Genomic DNA, 16,498 nt, shown 5'->3' with positions numbered 1-16,498 from the left:
CCCTTTCCTGACCCCACTCTCAGCAGATGACAGACAGAAAAGACTGGCTCCCATTCGGAACTCAGCTTCTGGCAGCACCTCCTGCCCTCCACCCACAGGGGCCTTTTCCTCTCATCTGGGATCAAAGGTCACCTCCTGGAAGTTCCACCCACGTCCTCCTGGACCAGGCTCCCCACTGCCTCCAACCCCACAGCCAGTTTGCCTTCCAGGACTTTCTGCACAGCCCTCTTGCACAATCAGGATCCAAAGGCAGCAAGGGGGGAGTCTCTGGATGCCCCCCACCCCTCCAGCGGCTGGAGGAGACCCATGAGGGGAGGGCTTCGTGCCTGACTCCCCCCTGAGCCTCAGGGCCTCAACACTGGTCCCTGTTTGGTGAAGGGAAGGAGGCAGAGAGGGAAACGCCACCATGTCCTCCTCCGACCCACAAACTAAACCCCAACAAGCAGCAGCCCCTCCTCAGAGCCTGCTTTCCCGATGGGCCTCCCTCCTGTTTCAGTCAGACTCCTTCAGAGCAGCCTGCCTGCACCTCCACTCCCTCAAGGCCTCTTCCAGTCTCAGCCCTTTGCCCTCTGGCCTCCTCCCAGCTGAAACCTTCTCCTCTGGTCACACAGGCCTCCTGGTCCCACATCAGCCAGCAACTCTCCACGGACATAGCTTCTCCTTTGCCTTGAAGAGACCTGTCTTTCTTCTGTTCCCCAACCTATTTCCTCCTCTCGTCCCTGCTGTTCATGTGCGTCTCCTCTGCTCTTGCTCTGAATAGAAAGGCCTCCATAACCTTCTGATCTTGGCCCCTAAAAATGCTTCACTCTCTCTAGACAACCTTACCCATCTTCACAGATTCACCTACTACCTGCTCAGTGAAGAATATGCCCGTGTCTGCTCATCCCATGTCTCTCTCAACCACCAGATTCTCACTTCCAATTAGATAAAGTATGTCCGCACCTGAAGGTCCCAGAACGTCAAGATAATTGACCTAAAAGTGACAGAGCTGGGACTGGAAATCCGTGAGACTAGACTTTTCTCTCCTCACACCACTGAGAATGTTTTACATGGAAATCAGGTAGCATCCATCACTGTCCTTCACACCCAGGAAAAACGTGTTACGGTTTCTGATTATGAGGACTAATTAACCATGTGTTCAGCACACAGCGGGCAGCCAGCTCTGCAAACCCAAGCTTGCTCTAACTTGTAGTAGCAGAGACACAGGACCTTTCACAAAATGTTTTCAAATTAATTAACAAACACTGTCAAAATGGGTTTGTAGGGAAAGACTGCTTCTGAGGATAAATTACATAGCTAAACTCAGCAGGACACATTATAAAATAAGTTTGCAGAAAACAAAAAAATAAAATCTCTCTGCAGTAAAAGTACTCTGACTCTGAGGCTCAGCTTAGTTCTCACTGGAAAACAGTGGAAGCCTTTGCCCACAGAATATGTGGTTTGCAGTCAGATATTCATGGCTGCATTTCTGTGTGTAGCTTTTGATACATGCTTTTCATTTCTAAAAAGAACACTTGGAAATGTAGAAACCCCCACAGCCTAAACCACTGAAAAGTAGACAAAATTAAATAACAGAAAAAACATCCCACATGAGCAACGATACTGAATGAGATGAGAACTGAGGTGACCCAACATCATTCTTTAGAACCTCAAGGTCACAGACAAAACAAAGCCTGGAGAGATGCTATTTTGTGGGTGTTACTGTCTTTTTTTTTAAGACACCTTAAGATAGAGCAATCAATGGATGAAAAGAAAAACTGTCTACAAAATCAAAAAAGACATCTTCTGAGCTAATTTTGATCCTACATTCAGTTACTGGTTTAAAGACTTTGATTCATCAATAACTGCTTTCTATTGTCCTTGTTCAAGTATTATTTTCACCTTTGTCATTGCTAATCTTTTCTTTGTATGCAACAACACCTGGATTTATCCAAATCAAAACCAAAAAACAAACAAACAAAAAAACAAAAACAGTGCAGTGAATATGTTTTGTGGTAACACAATGCATCTTTTAGTTAATCTAGGCTCTCTATGTGAGAGGTGATGTTTCTATATTATGAGCTGCATTCACCGGGAAGGGAATCCACGCCAGATACCTGGACGGCAGAGGGAGACCCACTTCCCAAGCATATCGCTGCTTTGAACCAACCCTGATGTGACTGTGCAGCCACTGCTACACCAGGTATTACTCATGTTAACTCAGCCTTCCAATCACAACCGCACCTTTCTCCTCCAAACACGGCCTTTTACTAAGATAACAGGACACAGCACCAGGCTGAAAGGCCCACCCTTAAACCCCATGAAAGGCCTTGGAAAAATAGTCACTTTGCTCCCCTGTGAGAACTTTGACATACTGTTACATTACCTGCATGAAATCTTGAATTATCTGGGGCAGCAAGTCATCCATATGCCCAGTGTCTTTGGAGAAACGATTTAAAATTCTTCCTGCAAGAACAGCACATGAGAAATTACTGTTTCTGCATATTGCAGATTCATATGAAATAAGCCAATGTCAGTGGTAAACAAATAGAAAATACCATGATACCTAAAGAGAAACAAAAATACCGCCAAATGGCAGTGACTAGATAGTTAAAACTGAGCACTGATTTTTAAAAGTATGGCGGGGGGGGGAGTGGAATCTTGTGGCAGTATCTAGAAGGGTTGATGCATTTGAGAATAATCCTTCCTTTTATTTTAATTTTATTTACTTTATTTATTTAGGGCCAGACCCACGGCATATGAAAGTTCCAAGGCTAGGGGCTGAATCGGAGCTGCAGTTGCTGGCTGATACCACAGTCACAGCAACTCGGGATCCTAGCCATGTCTGTGACTTACACCACAGCTCACTGCAACACCAGATCCTTAACCTACTGAGTGAGGCCAGGGATAGAAACCAAATCCTCCTGGATACTAGTCGGGTTCATTTCCACTGTGCCTCAGTGGGAACACCAATTCCTTCCTTCTAGATCCATCCCATCTAAGACTCATCCCAAGTGTTAATCCAGTAAATATACAACTGCAAAATACACTGAGCCCTGATTTTTAAAAGTATGGAGGGGAGTAATCTTGTAGCAGTGCTGGAAGGGTCCCTGAATTTGAGAATGGTCCCTCCTTTTAGATCCATCCCATCTAAGACTCGTCCCAAGTGCTAAGTCGGTAAATATACAATTGCAAAATATTTAAGTTAATCCTAATTATGACTCTAATTTTGCTTTAGTTACCAAAATAAATTTTGCTAAGTGATACTTTTTAAATAAACATAATTATAACTTCTCTGTAATTTTTCCCCTCAATAGAGGACTCACATTTTGGGGAATCATGTGTTTCCGCCATTTCCAAGTTGTGAGTTTCCCACTGGGGTAGTAAGTCATTATTTTCAGAGGTGCACCGGGTGTGACAAACACAGACTCATGCATAAGATCCAAGAAGACCAGAAGGATGGAGGCAGGAAAACAGAAGTATTACTTAGTAACTAAAAATCACTTATCATCATTGATTTTGTTTCCCGTCTGAGAATCCATGAAAACAGTATATCTTAGAAACAGCCGGGCTGGAAAATGAGAACTAATTCTATCTAGTGGGAACTAAAAATGCTGCCTGTCACATCAGTAAACAAAGGGTGTGGCAGCCATCAGACACTGCAGCTGCCCCCCAACAGTGCACCCTGAGGAAACAGGATGAGAAAACATGGCATAATGGCCCCAGATGGCCGAAGTGCAGATCAAAGAATGATTCCAGTGAGCCCAGACCTTTGCATCTTCCCAAACATAGAAGAGCACTAAACTGCTTCACTCTCAACATGTAGGTTGTACATTTTTTTCAGCTGACACTAGCCTTTGAATGATTAACTTAAGAAGAAATTGAAGCCACACACACACACAAATTACTGTTAATAAAAGAAAACCAGACATCTCAAGTTAAAGTTCACGGTCCTGTAGTACTAAAGTTTTCTCAAAGGTCTCCAAATGAAATCCTTATGATGAATTCCCTTCACACACATTCCATGACTCTTCATCCATATGATAGGTGGCTCCTGCTGAACTATCTCCAGGGATGTAGAGGGAAGGGGGACCCACCGTGAACAGGGGAACCCAGTCCATTTTCAGACTGTTGTGTTAGACAGGGCTTCCACACAGGAAACTGAACCTTGTCTTCCTGGAACATCCAACCTCTGCTGCTTATTCTGTCCTTATAACCATGCAAAGTAAAACCAATTTCTCTTGTTAGGAGAGCCTTTCACCTCCTTGAGGGAAGTGAATTCCTTGAGCACTTGGCTGCCTTACAAAACATCTTACTCTCAGCACATCTAAAGTGAATAGAAAAAAGCCTTTAAAGTTGACCCATAAGTACCTACACTCAACCTCTCAAACTCTGCCTAGATCTCTGCCCAAACACCCAGCATGAAAAGTTCTTATTAACCTTTGACTTCTCTTGACCTCACATAACTACCAACAGGTCTCACCCTGTCATTTAAAAAAAGCCAGCAAAGTGGAGCAGACTCACCACACCCAGCAAAGGTGACAGGCAAAGGGGCTTAGGAACATGCAGGAGCCCTGTGACAATGGCCCCAGCTCCCATAAGGACCCAGTTCCCAGCTGCAGCTCCCAGGAAAGTCAGCACTGCTCCAGCTCCACGAGATGCCCACTTCCTTCCCATCAAGCCTCCTCCTCTGAACTAACCTGGGTAGATTCTGCCCCTAGAACCCAAAGCCTGGACTAGAACCACCACCACAGGGACAACAACTGATTGCTCACTAAAATCAGTTCAGGAGGAGTTCCCATCATGGCTCAGTGGTAATGAACCTGACTAGCATCCATGAGGATGCAGGTTCGTATCCCTGGCCTTGCTCAGTGAGCTGTGGTGGTGGTTGCAGACGCGGCTCGGATCCTGGGTTGCTGTGGCTGTGGTATGGGCTGGGAGCTGTAGCTGTGATTTGACCCCTAGCCTGGGAACCTCCACATATCATGGGTGCAGCCCTAAAAAGCAAAAATAAGATAAAATTAGTTGGGGAAATGACAGCTTTTTGTAAAATTAAAATTTCAAATTACTCAGTATCTTTTCAATAACATTTTAATCTTTTTACCAGAATCTTTTTGATGAGGATAAGAGACTTTTATCATCTTTCAACTTCATTTCTTTTCCATTATGGTTTATTACAGAATACTGAATATAGCTCCCTATGCTGTACAATAAGATCATGTTAAACAAAAGACAGAGCAGAAAGACACCTTTTCATGACAACCCAGATTTACAATTTCAGTATCAGTGGTTTAACTGTTTTAAACATGGCGATGTCCTTTAGGGCTACTTACACTTACTTAGGACACGCTATAGCCCCTACTGAACTACTAATTTTTTTAATTATTATTTTTTCGGCAGCACCTGTAGCCTGTGGAAGTTCCCGGGCCAGGGATCAAACCTGCATCACAGCAGTGACAATGCCAGATCCTTAACTCACTGCACAACAGGGGGAACTTCCCAACCTACTTTTAAAACTATTTTTGTAACACGCACTTTCAGCTGATATATTTTGCTGTCGCCCAGCACCTGCCTCCAACCTCCATTCTGACTAAGTGCTGAGGACTAAGGAGACCCTGCAACCAAGTAGGGCCTAAAATAAGACTCCTCACACTCTCAGCAAAGAGATTAGCCATTTTCATGTTTAAAAGCATAGGTTTTCTGACATTTGTTTCATGAGGGACTATTTCAACCTGCTTCCAGATTCCACCTGGGGTCTCGGGTTATTCTCAGAACATATCCTGTATAACCTACTTAGTGGTTTAACTACTTTTCATGTATGTTAGTCTAGAATTCACCTCTAGATTATTCTTTGTAAATATGGACCACATTTCACACAAAATCTATAACAAAACACAAAGTGCTGGGCAGGGGGTGGGTGATGGTGCTCAAATGGGATTTACTAATAAAACACCATAAACTCACTGGCTTTCAACTGTTCTTTTGATGGGAAACCTGTGTAGATGGGCTCACACAAAAACATAACAGATGTCTAAAAAATGATTATTTTAAAAGTGGCTTTGAGTGAAGAGAGACTGTAAGACCCAGAACCCACTCAGGGACCATCTCGCTACATGTCAATCAGGGGACGCAGGTGGAAAGACCAATTCTGGTCACTACAGAGTTAACCAGCACTTTGGTCTTCTTCCATTATAAACACGCTGGGGAAATTACCAGCCTGTGGAAGGTTCCTGTGGATCCAAGTGCAGGCAGATGAGAAATCGCCCAACCCGCACATCAATAACGCTTCCTAAACTTTAATCTGTACACATATCTCCCAGGGATCTGGTTAAAATATATGTATTCTCAAGAGTGCTGCCTGAGGTCTGAGATTCTGAACTTCTCACAACTCCAAGGTGATGCTGATGCTGCCGGTCCAGAGCCCATACTTTTAGTGACAAGGAAGAAACTGAACATTTCTGACGATGTTCTGTTGTCACCCATATCTTCCCCTGAGGGCTCAAGAATCCCTGCCTTTTGTTTTAAAAGCACTTGGAACTGGACAGAGATGTTTCGCAGCTGTGCTTTAGGAGGATGTAGTGTTCAGTCACCCTGAAAAGGCTCTGATGTGACCACAGGAATATGCCTGTGCAGATGAGACCAGGAGGTGTCTGAAAGTTACCTCTGCTTCATCACCATGTTAAGATCCCTGTCCAAGGCAGGGAACTATACTCTGCTAGGTTCGACTCCTGCCATGTGCAAAGGAGCCTGGAAGACTGAGTGTGCCCCAGCTCCCCAAGCTGCTCCTGGAAATCTCCACCCACCTCCCAGTGATGTGCCTGCCTCCTCCCCTTAAAGCTCCTTTACTCCCCTCCCCCCACCTTGGGGAGAAGGTGTTTTTAGAGCAAGAGCTCTCCCTCCTCATTCCTTAATCAATGGATAAAATTTCTGCTCTGCTAAACAGAACCTGGTTTCAAAAGCGGCCTTTGTGACTCTAGGCGAAGAGGGGTCACAACCAAGTGGGGATCAGTAACAGCTTCTGCCTCAAAAACCTTTAAATTTACATGTCTTACCTACATGCATAACTACTGCCTTTTAAATTCCATTCTTTGCTACTAGGAGCTAACAATCATTTGTCTCCTTTTTATCTACACAAATTAAATTAGAATATGGACATTATTAGGGCAGGGTTTTGTTTCATTCACTGCTGTTACCCCCCAGTGCCTGGACCAATGCCTCATGTACAGAGGTGCTCAAGCATATTCTGAAGTTGTTTTCTGACTTGGGACATTCATGTTTCAAAGTAAAGTGTCTGGTTCGTCATACTGTAACTGGCAAAACCCACTAACAGTTCCCAGGAAATAAAAACAGACTCTGGAGTTCTCTTCATGGCTCACTGGTTAACAAAAGCAACTAGCATCCATGAGGACACAGGTTCGATCCCTGGCCTCGCTCAGTGGGTTAAGGATCCGGCACTGCAGTGAGCTGTGGTGTAGGCTGGTGGCTACAGCTCTGATTAGACCCCTAGCCTGGGATCCTCCATATGCTGTGCGTGTGGCCCCAAAAAGACAAAGAATAAAAATAAAAATAGAATCTGGGTAGTCAAATAAAGTCTAAAATTTTTTTTTCTTTGAAAGTCTAGTTTTACTTGTTCATAGGGTAACGCATACAGAGGCCTCACACCTGGCCCTCAGACCAGAGTCCCTACTGGGAAGTGGCTCTAATTCAAGATGGCGGCAGTGGGCCGAGTGCACTAATAAGAACCCTATAAAATTGCCCTGCCCAGGGCCATTAGGGGAAAGCATGTACCCTAGAGTTCAAGCTTGTACCACTCACACTTTGATCAAAGAATAAAGCTTTCCTTTGCTTCTGAATCAAACTCGGGCTTGTTCACAAGCAACATCAGTAAGAAGGATGCTTGTTGGGGACTGACTACAGTGACACAGAAAATTCATGTCAACACATCTATGTCACAGAGCTATTTTACTGGACACACTGGGAAATGCTATTAAACATCTACTAATAATAATCAGCAGGGACCTGTATAGCACAGGGAACTCTATTCTATAATCTGAAAAAGAATAGATATGTGTATAACTGAATCACCTTGATGTCTATCTGAAACACATTGTAAATTAAGTATGCTCCAATATAAAATAAAATTAAATATTTTAGCAATTAATCCCTTGTCAGTCACATCATTTGAAATTATTTTCTATTCCATAGGTTGTCTTTTTTGGATTTTTTTGTTTGTTTTTTTCCTTTGCTGTGCAAAAGCTTGTCAGTTTGATTAGGTCCCATTGGTTTATTTTTGCTTTTACTTATGTTGCCTTGGGAGACTGACCAAAGAAAACATTTGTACGGTTATGTCTGAGAATGTTTTCCCTATGCTCTCTTCTAGGTGTTTTATGGTATCTCGTCTCATATTTAAGTCTTTAAGCCATTGTGAGTTTATTTTCATGCATGGTGTGAGGGTGTGTTCCAGTTTCATTGATTTACATGTGGCTATCCAGTTTTCCCAGCACCACTTGCTGAAAAGACTTTTTTCCATTTTTATATTCTTGCCTCCTTTGTCAAAGATTAATTGACCATAGGTGTCAGGGTTTATTTCTGGGTTCTCTAGTTTATTCCACCAGTCTGTATGTCTGCTTTGGTACCAGTACCACACTGTCTTGATTACTGCGGCTTTGTAATATCGCCTGAAGTCTGGCAGAGTTTTGCCTCCTGCTTGGTTTTTGTTCCTCAGGATTGCTTTGGCAATTCTGAGTCTTTTATGGATCCATATAAATTTTTGGATTGTTTGGTCAATTCTGTGAAAAATGTCGTGGGTAATTTGATAGGGATCGCATCTAATCTGTAGATTGGGTAGTATGGACATTTTACAATATTAATTCCTCCAATTCATGGGCATGGAATATTTTTTCCATTTCTTTGAATCCTCCTTAATTTCCTTGATTAATGTTTTATAGTTCTTGGCATATAAGTCTTTCACCTCCTTGGTCAGGTTTATTCCTATTTAATTTGGGGGGAGTGATTTTACAAGGTATTGTATTTTTGTATTCCTTTTCTAATATTTCATTCTTAGTATACAGATATGAACCTGATTTCTGAAAGTTAATCTTGCTGAATTTGTTGATCAGTTCAAGTAGGTTTTTGTGTGGATTCCTTAGGATTTTCTACATATAGTATCATGTCATCTGCATACAGTGATAATTTTACCTCTTCCCTTCCAATATGGATACCTGTCATTCTTTTGTTTGTCAGATTGCTGTGGATAGGACTTCAAATACTATGTTGAATAATGAGAGTGGGCATACTTGTCTTGTTCCAGATTTTAGTGGGAAGGCTTTCAGCTTTTCTCCATTGAGTATTATATTTGCTGTGCGTTTGTCATAAATGGCTTTTATTAAGTTAAGGTATGTTCCCTCTATACCCACTTTGGTAAGAGTTTTGATCATGAATGGATGTTGGACTCTGTCAAATGCTTTTTCTACATCTATTAGGATGATCAAGTGGTTTTTGACTTTTCTTTTGTTAATGTGGCGTATGATGTTGATTGGTTTGCGTGTGTTGAACCACCCTTGTGAACCTAGATGAATCCCACTTGCTTGTGGTGTATGGTCTTTTTTATATGTTGTTAGATTTAGTTGGCTCAGCCATAAAAAAGAACAAAATAATGCCATTTTCAGCAACATGGATGGAACTAAGACTCTCATACCAAGCAAGGTAAGTCAGAAAGAGAAAGACAAATACCATATGATATCACCTCTATCTGGAATCTAATATACAGCACAAATGAACCTTTCCACAGAAGACAAAGTCATGAACTTGGAGCACAGACTTGTGGTTGCAAAGGGGGAGGAGGAGGGAGTGGGATGGACTGGGAATCTAGGGTTAACAGATTGCATTTGGAATGGATTAGCAATGAGATCCTGCTGTATAGCACAAGGAACTACATCTAGTCACTTGTCATGAAGCATGATGGAGGATAATGTGAGAAAAAGCATGTATATAAGTATGTGTGACTTGATTTACACGGAACACTGTAAACCAACTCTAATGGAAAAATAAAAAATCATTTAAAAAATAAAACACAAATGCAATACTGAAAAGAAAATATTTCCAGAAGAGAGTTGGAATTTATGATAGCGTTCCATGTAATCACAGTATTTTAATAAACTTTCACTCAAATTGTACTTTGAAGTTCTTCATCTTTTTTCTAGATATTAAAGAGTTTCTACCTAAATGATGGGGGAAATTATAACAGATTAATCCTGGTTTCCAAGAATGAAAAGAACACTCAAGACACCATAGATTATCTCATGATAACATTACTTATGTAGAAAATGTCATTGCTGCAGAACAGAAAAGAGAAAAATGATTGAAAACAAATGAAGAGAGTCTCAGAGAACTCTGGGACAATGTGAAACGCACCAACATCCGTATTATAGGGGCGCCAGAAAGAGAAGAGAGAGAGAGAAGGAGACAGAAAAAATATTCCAAGAGATTACAGCCAAAAACTTCCCTAACATGGGGAAGGAACCACTCACTCAAATCCAGGAAGCACAACGAGTACCATACAAAATAAACCCAAGGAGGAACAACCCAAGACACATACTAATCAAACTGACCAAACTTAAAGACAAAGAGAAAATCTTGAAAGCAGCTAGGGAAAAGAAACAAATAACATACAAGGGAACCCCAATAAGGTTATCGGCAGATTTTTCAACAGAAACTCTGCAGGCCAGAAGGGAGTGGCATGATATACCTAACGTGATGAAAGGAAAAAACCTCCAACCAAGATTACTCTACCCAGAAAGGCTCTCATTCAAATTAGAAGGAGAAATCAAAACCTTCTCAGATAAGCAAAAGCTGAGAGAATTCAGCAACACTAAACCAGCCTTACAACAATTACTAAAGGAACTTCTCTAGGCAGAAAAGAACAAGAGAAGAAGGAAAGAAAAAAGAGCAGCAAAAACAAATCCAAAGTAATTAATAAAATGGCAATAAGAACATACATATCAATAATTACCTTAAACGTGAATGGACTAAACACCCCAACCAAAAGACATAGACTGGCTGAATGGATACAAAAGCAAGACCCATATATATGCTGTCTTCAAGAGACCCACTTCACTTCTAGGGACACATACAAATTCAAAGTGAGAGGATGGAAGAAATTATTTCATGCAAACGGGGATCAAAAGAAAGCTGGAGTAGCAATACTCATACCAGACAAAATAGGCTTTAAAATGAAGAATATTTTAAGGGACAAGGAAGGACATTACATAATGATCAAAGGAACAATCCAAGAAGATGATATAACAATTTCAAAAATCTACGCACCCAACACAGGTTCACCACAATATATAAGGCAACTGCTAACAACCTTAAAAGGACAAATCGACAATAACACAATCATAGTGGGGAACTTTAACACCCCACTTACAGCAATGGACAGATCAACCAGACAGAAAATCAATAAGGAAACACAGGCCCTGAATGAAGCATTAAACCAGATGGACTTAAAAGATATTTATAGGACATTTCATCCAAAAGCAACAGAAGACACATTCTTCTCAAGTGCACATGGAACATTCTCTAAGATTGATCACATCCTGGGCTACAAATCCAACCTTGGTAACTTTAAGAAAATTGAAATCATATCAAGCATCTTTCCTGACGACAACGCAATATGACTAGAAATCAACAACAAGAAAAAAACTGCAAAAAACACAAACACGTGGAGATTCAACAACATGCTGCTAAACAACCAATGGATCACTGAAGAAATCAAAGAGGAAATTAAAAATACCTGGCAGCAAATGACAACCAAGATATGACACTCCAAAACTTATGGGATGCAGCAAAAGCCGTTCTAAGAGGAAAGTTTATAGCAATACAAGCCCACCTTGGGAAACAAGAAAAAAGCTCAAATAAACAAGCTAACTTTACATCTAAAGCACCTTGGGAGAGAAGAACAGACAAGACCTAAATTTAGTAGAAGGAAAGAAATCATAAAGATCAGAGCAGAAATCAATGAAATAGAAGCAAAGAAAACCATAGAAAAGATCAATGAAATGAAAAGCTGGTTCTTTGACAAGATCAACAAAATTGAGAAACCCCTAGCCAGACTTCTCAAGCAAAAAAGAGAGAGGACTCAAATCAATAAAATTAGAAATGAAAAAGAAGTAGCAATAGACATCACAGAAACACAAAGGATCATAAGAGACTACTATATGCAACTATATGCCAATAAAATGGAAAACCTAGAAGAAATGGACAAATTCTTAGAAAAGTACAATCTCCCAAGACTTAACCAAGATGAAATAGAAAAGATGAATGGATCCATCACAAGAACTGAAATTGAAACTGTGATTAAAAAACTTCCAACAAACAAAAGTCCAGGACCAGATGGCTTCACAGGCAAATTCTATCAAACATTTAGAGAAGAGCTAACACCTCTCCTTCGGAAACTATTTCAAAAAATTACAGAGGAAGGGATACTCCCAAACTCATCCTATGATTCCACTGTCACCATGGCACCAAAACCAGACAAAGAGTCCACCAAAAAAGAAAACTACAGGCCAATTTCACTGATGAACACCGATGCAAAAATCCTCAACAAAATCCTAGCAAACCACATCCAACAATACAGTGAAAGGATTGTACATCATGATCAAATGGGATTTATCCCAGGGATGCAAGCATTCTTCAATATCCGCAAATCCATCAGTGTGATACACCACATGAACAAACTGAAGAAGAAAAACCATATGATCCTCTCAATAGACGCGGAAAAAGCCTTTGACAAAATCCAACACCCATTTCTGATAAAAACCCTTCAGGAAGTGGGCATAACGGGAACCTACCTCAACATGATAAAGGCCATATTCGACAAACCCACAGCGAACATCATTCTCAATGGTGAAAAGCTGAAAGAATTCCCACTGAGATCAGGAACAAGACAAGGATGTCTGCTCTTGCCACGACTCTTCAACATAGTTCTGGAAGTCCTAGCCACAGCAGTCAGAGAAGTAAGAGAAATAAAAGGAATCCAAATTGGAAAGGAAGAAGTAAAACTATCCCTATCTGCAGAAGACGTGATACTACACCTAGAGAATCCTAAAGACTCTACCAGAAAACTGTTAGAGCTCATCCACGAATTTGGCAAAGTCACAGGATACAAAACCAATACATAGAAATCAATGGCATTTCTATACACTAACAATGAAAGAGCAGAAAAGGAAATTAGGGAAGCAATCCCGTTTACCATCGCATCCAAAAGAATAAAATAACTAAGGGTACACCTACCTTAAGAAACAAAAGACTTGTACTCTGAAAACTATAAGCCACTGATGAAAGAAATGAAAGATGACACCAACAGGTGGAAAGATATACCATGCTCGTGGATTGGAAGAGTTAAAGTATCAAAATGATTATACCACCTAAGGCAATCTACAGATTCAGTGCAATCCCTATCAAACTACCAAGGACATTTTTCACAGAACTCAAACAAAATATTCTAAAGTTTGTTTGGAAGCACAAAAGACCCAGAAGAGCCACAGACATCCTGAAAAAGAAAAATGGAGCTGGAGGAATCAGGCTCTCGGACTTCAGACTATACTACAAAGCAACAGTCGTCAAAACCTCATGGTACTGGCACAAAGACAGAACTGTAGATCAGTGGAACAGGATAGAAAGCCGAGAATTAAACCCACACACCTACAGCCAACTCATCTATGACAAAGGAGGCAAGGATATACAATGGAGAAAGGACAGCTTGTTCAATAAGTGGTGCTGGGAAAACTGGACAGCCACATGGAAAAGAATGAAATGAGAACACTCCCTAACACCATACACAAAAATAAACTCCAAATGGATTAGAGACCTAGATATAAGACCAGACACTATCAAACTCCTAGAGCAAAACATAGGCCAAACACTCTCTGACATAAACGACAGCAGATCCACCTCTCAGAGTATTGACAACAACAACAAAAAATAAACAAATGGGACCTAATCAAACTGAAAAGTTTCTGCACAGCAAAGGAAACCCAAAACAACACAAAAAGACAACCCACAGAATGGGAGAAAACCTTCGCAAGTGAATCGATGGACAAGGGATTAATCTCCAAAATTTATCAACACCTCCTGCAGCTCCATACCAAAAAAACAAACAACCCCATCAAAAAATGGGCAGAAGATCTAAACAGTCGGTTCTCCAAAGAAGACACACAGATGGCCAAGAAACACATGAAAAGATGTTCGACATCACTCATTATTAGAGAGATGCATATCAAAACCACTCTGAGGTACCACCTTACACCAGCCAGAATGGCCATCATCCAAAAGTCTACCAACAATAAGTGCTGGAGAGGGTGTGGAGAAAAAGGAACCCTAGTACACTGTTGGTGGGATTGTAAATGGGTGCACCCACTGTGGAAAGCAGCATGGAGATGCCTCAGATAACTAAACACATTTGATCCAGCAATCCCACTCCTGGGCATCTATCCAGAGAAAACCATGACTTGCAAAGACACATGTACTCCAATGTTCACTGCAGCACTCTTTACAATAGCCAAAACATGGAAACAACCTAAATGTCCATTGACAGAGGAGTGGATCCAGAAGATGTGGGTACATATACACCATGGAATATTACTCAGCCGTTAAAAAGAACAAAATACTGGCATTCTTAGCAACATGGATGGACCTCGAAACTATCACGCTAAGTGACATCCGCCATACAATGAGACACCAACATCCAATGCTTCCACTGACATGTGGAATCTGAAAAAAGGACAGCCTGAACTTCTTTGCCGAACAGATGCTGACTCACAGACATTGAAGAACTTGTGGTCTCTGGAGGAGACAGTTTGGGGGGTGGGGGGATGTGCTTGGGCTGTGGGATGGAAATCCTTTGAAATCAGATTGTTATGATCATTATACAACTACAGATGTGATAAATTCATTTGAATAATAAAAAAAGTTTTTTTAAAATGTCATTGCTAATGTCTGATCTACCACCGAGGCATCTATAACCTGACTCTAAAAAGCCCAACGAGAGGTATTTGTGGATATTTACAAAGGACAACGCTGAGAGTGCTGCTTCCCTCTGCCTTCCCTGAACACACTTTTCAGAGATGAGCTCTTGCACCCAGACAATCCCTGATGGGCCAGGAGAGCATTTCAGCATCATCAAGAGTCTGGTCAGAAACCAAGCTGAGTTTGTGATAAGCTCAGAGATGATGATCTTAAATACAGAATCACTTTATTTCAAAAATTCCTTTCATACTTCCACTGGTGTGGTTATATTTTGAAAATAATTTGCCTTAAAATTCTAGGAAAACAGTTTTTGGAAATTTTCTGAACTAGGGCATCCCTTACATAATTGATTATGAGGAAGAAATACAGCAATGGATTATGCTTGCAGATATCTGTGTTTTGTTTATACGTGAATTAAGGTCTCCAATCTAGAGCTGTATTAAATTCTGAATCTGTATCTCTTCTATAGGGAACCACAGAATACTGACAATTTTTTTTAACAATCCATTGTTGGCAATTATTTAAGTTTGCAAATGTCTTGAAAGTCAGGGACATTTTGTCCTAATGCTTGGGACCATAACTGACAGCTAGTAGATGACCAGTAAATGCTTGATAAGTGAAAAGGCCCCTCTTCTGACCTGAGGCCAAGAGAAGGGCAGTGACTGGCCCTGCTCTCCCAAGGCTGTGTTCCAGCACAACTGGGACATCACAACATCTTCACATACCTTCTCAGCTCCCTGTCCAATAATGGTTTTTAAATGTCTATAATGATTTTAAATGGATCAACTCCTAATCTTTACTTCCTAAGGGCCTGTAGTTTATAATGTAAAATTATCAGGTACCAACTATTTAAGCCACATAAGTACCAAAATTCATCTTCAACACAGAACTGTATCCCAGGGACATGTATTAAGTGTTTGACAGTTTCATTTCCTTGATTGACAGACATCAGAACTTGGAAGCTTGGGTAGTCTGGTTCCATGAAACACAGCTTCCAAAGAACCAACATGTGTGGTTTTTCCTTCATGCCATCACATGCCAGAAACAAAGTCCATCATAAATAATCTATTGCAAATTCTACTTTTGCACATAAACTATAGGAAAGAGTTCAATTTAATCTACCACTAAAAAAGTAACATAATTCAAGGTCCCTAGACCTTTTGGGCCAAGTAGGTCTATCTTTGCAGTACTTATTTGGGCTTCTTCTTTCTTGAAGGAATGAAGTCCTGCTAAGAGATACAGGAGGGGGAGGCAAAACAAATACTAGTGTCCTGGCAGCTCTCAGATGAGTGACCTTGAAGATTCCAACTTGGTCCCAAATCCTTGAATAACAAATGAATCGCATCTGGAAGAGCCTACGGATCTTGAACATGAAGATCCTGGTTAACTGTGGTCATGAGCACTCAGCGATCTGCGACAATACAAATCCAGTCACACTTGATGCTCCCAAAATTCTCATTGTAGTTTTCACATTAGCTGACAAAGTGGAACA

The 16,498-nt window shown here is 41.0% G+C and overlaps 1 protein-coding gene across 1 annotated transcript in view; it reads right to left on the bottom strand.

The window, feature by feature from the left end:
- LOC102167784 (multidrug resistance-associated protein 4-like) overlaps positions 1-16,498 on the bottom strand; it is a 172,357-nt gene that overhangs the window by 85,221 nt on the left and 70,638 nt on the right. The window contains 1 exon segment of the mRNA XM_021065399.1: positions 2,366-2,445. Within this exon segment, the coding sequence (XP_020921058.1) occupies positions 2,366-2,445 (80 nt within the window).

This window comes from Sus scrofa, chromosome 11 (genome assembly GCF_000003025.6).
Source record: "Sus scrofa isolate TJ Tabasco breed Duroc chromosome 11, Sscrofa11.1, whole genome shotgun sequence".
Classification (NCBI taxonomy): domain Eukaryota; kingdom Metazoa; phylum Chordata; class Mammalia; order Artiodactyla; family Suidae; genus Sus; species Sus scrofa.
This window is presented reverse-complemented; position numbering and strand designations above follow the sequence as displayed.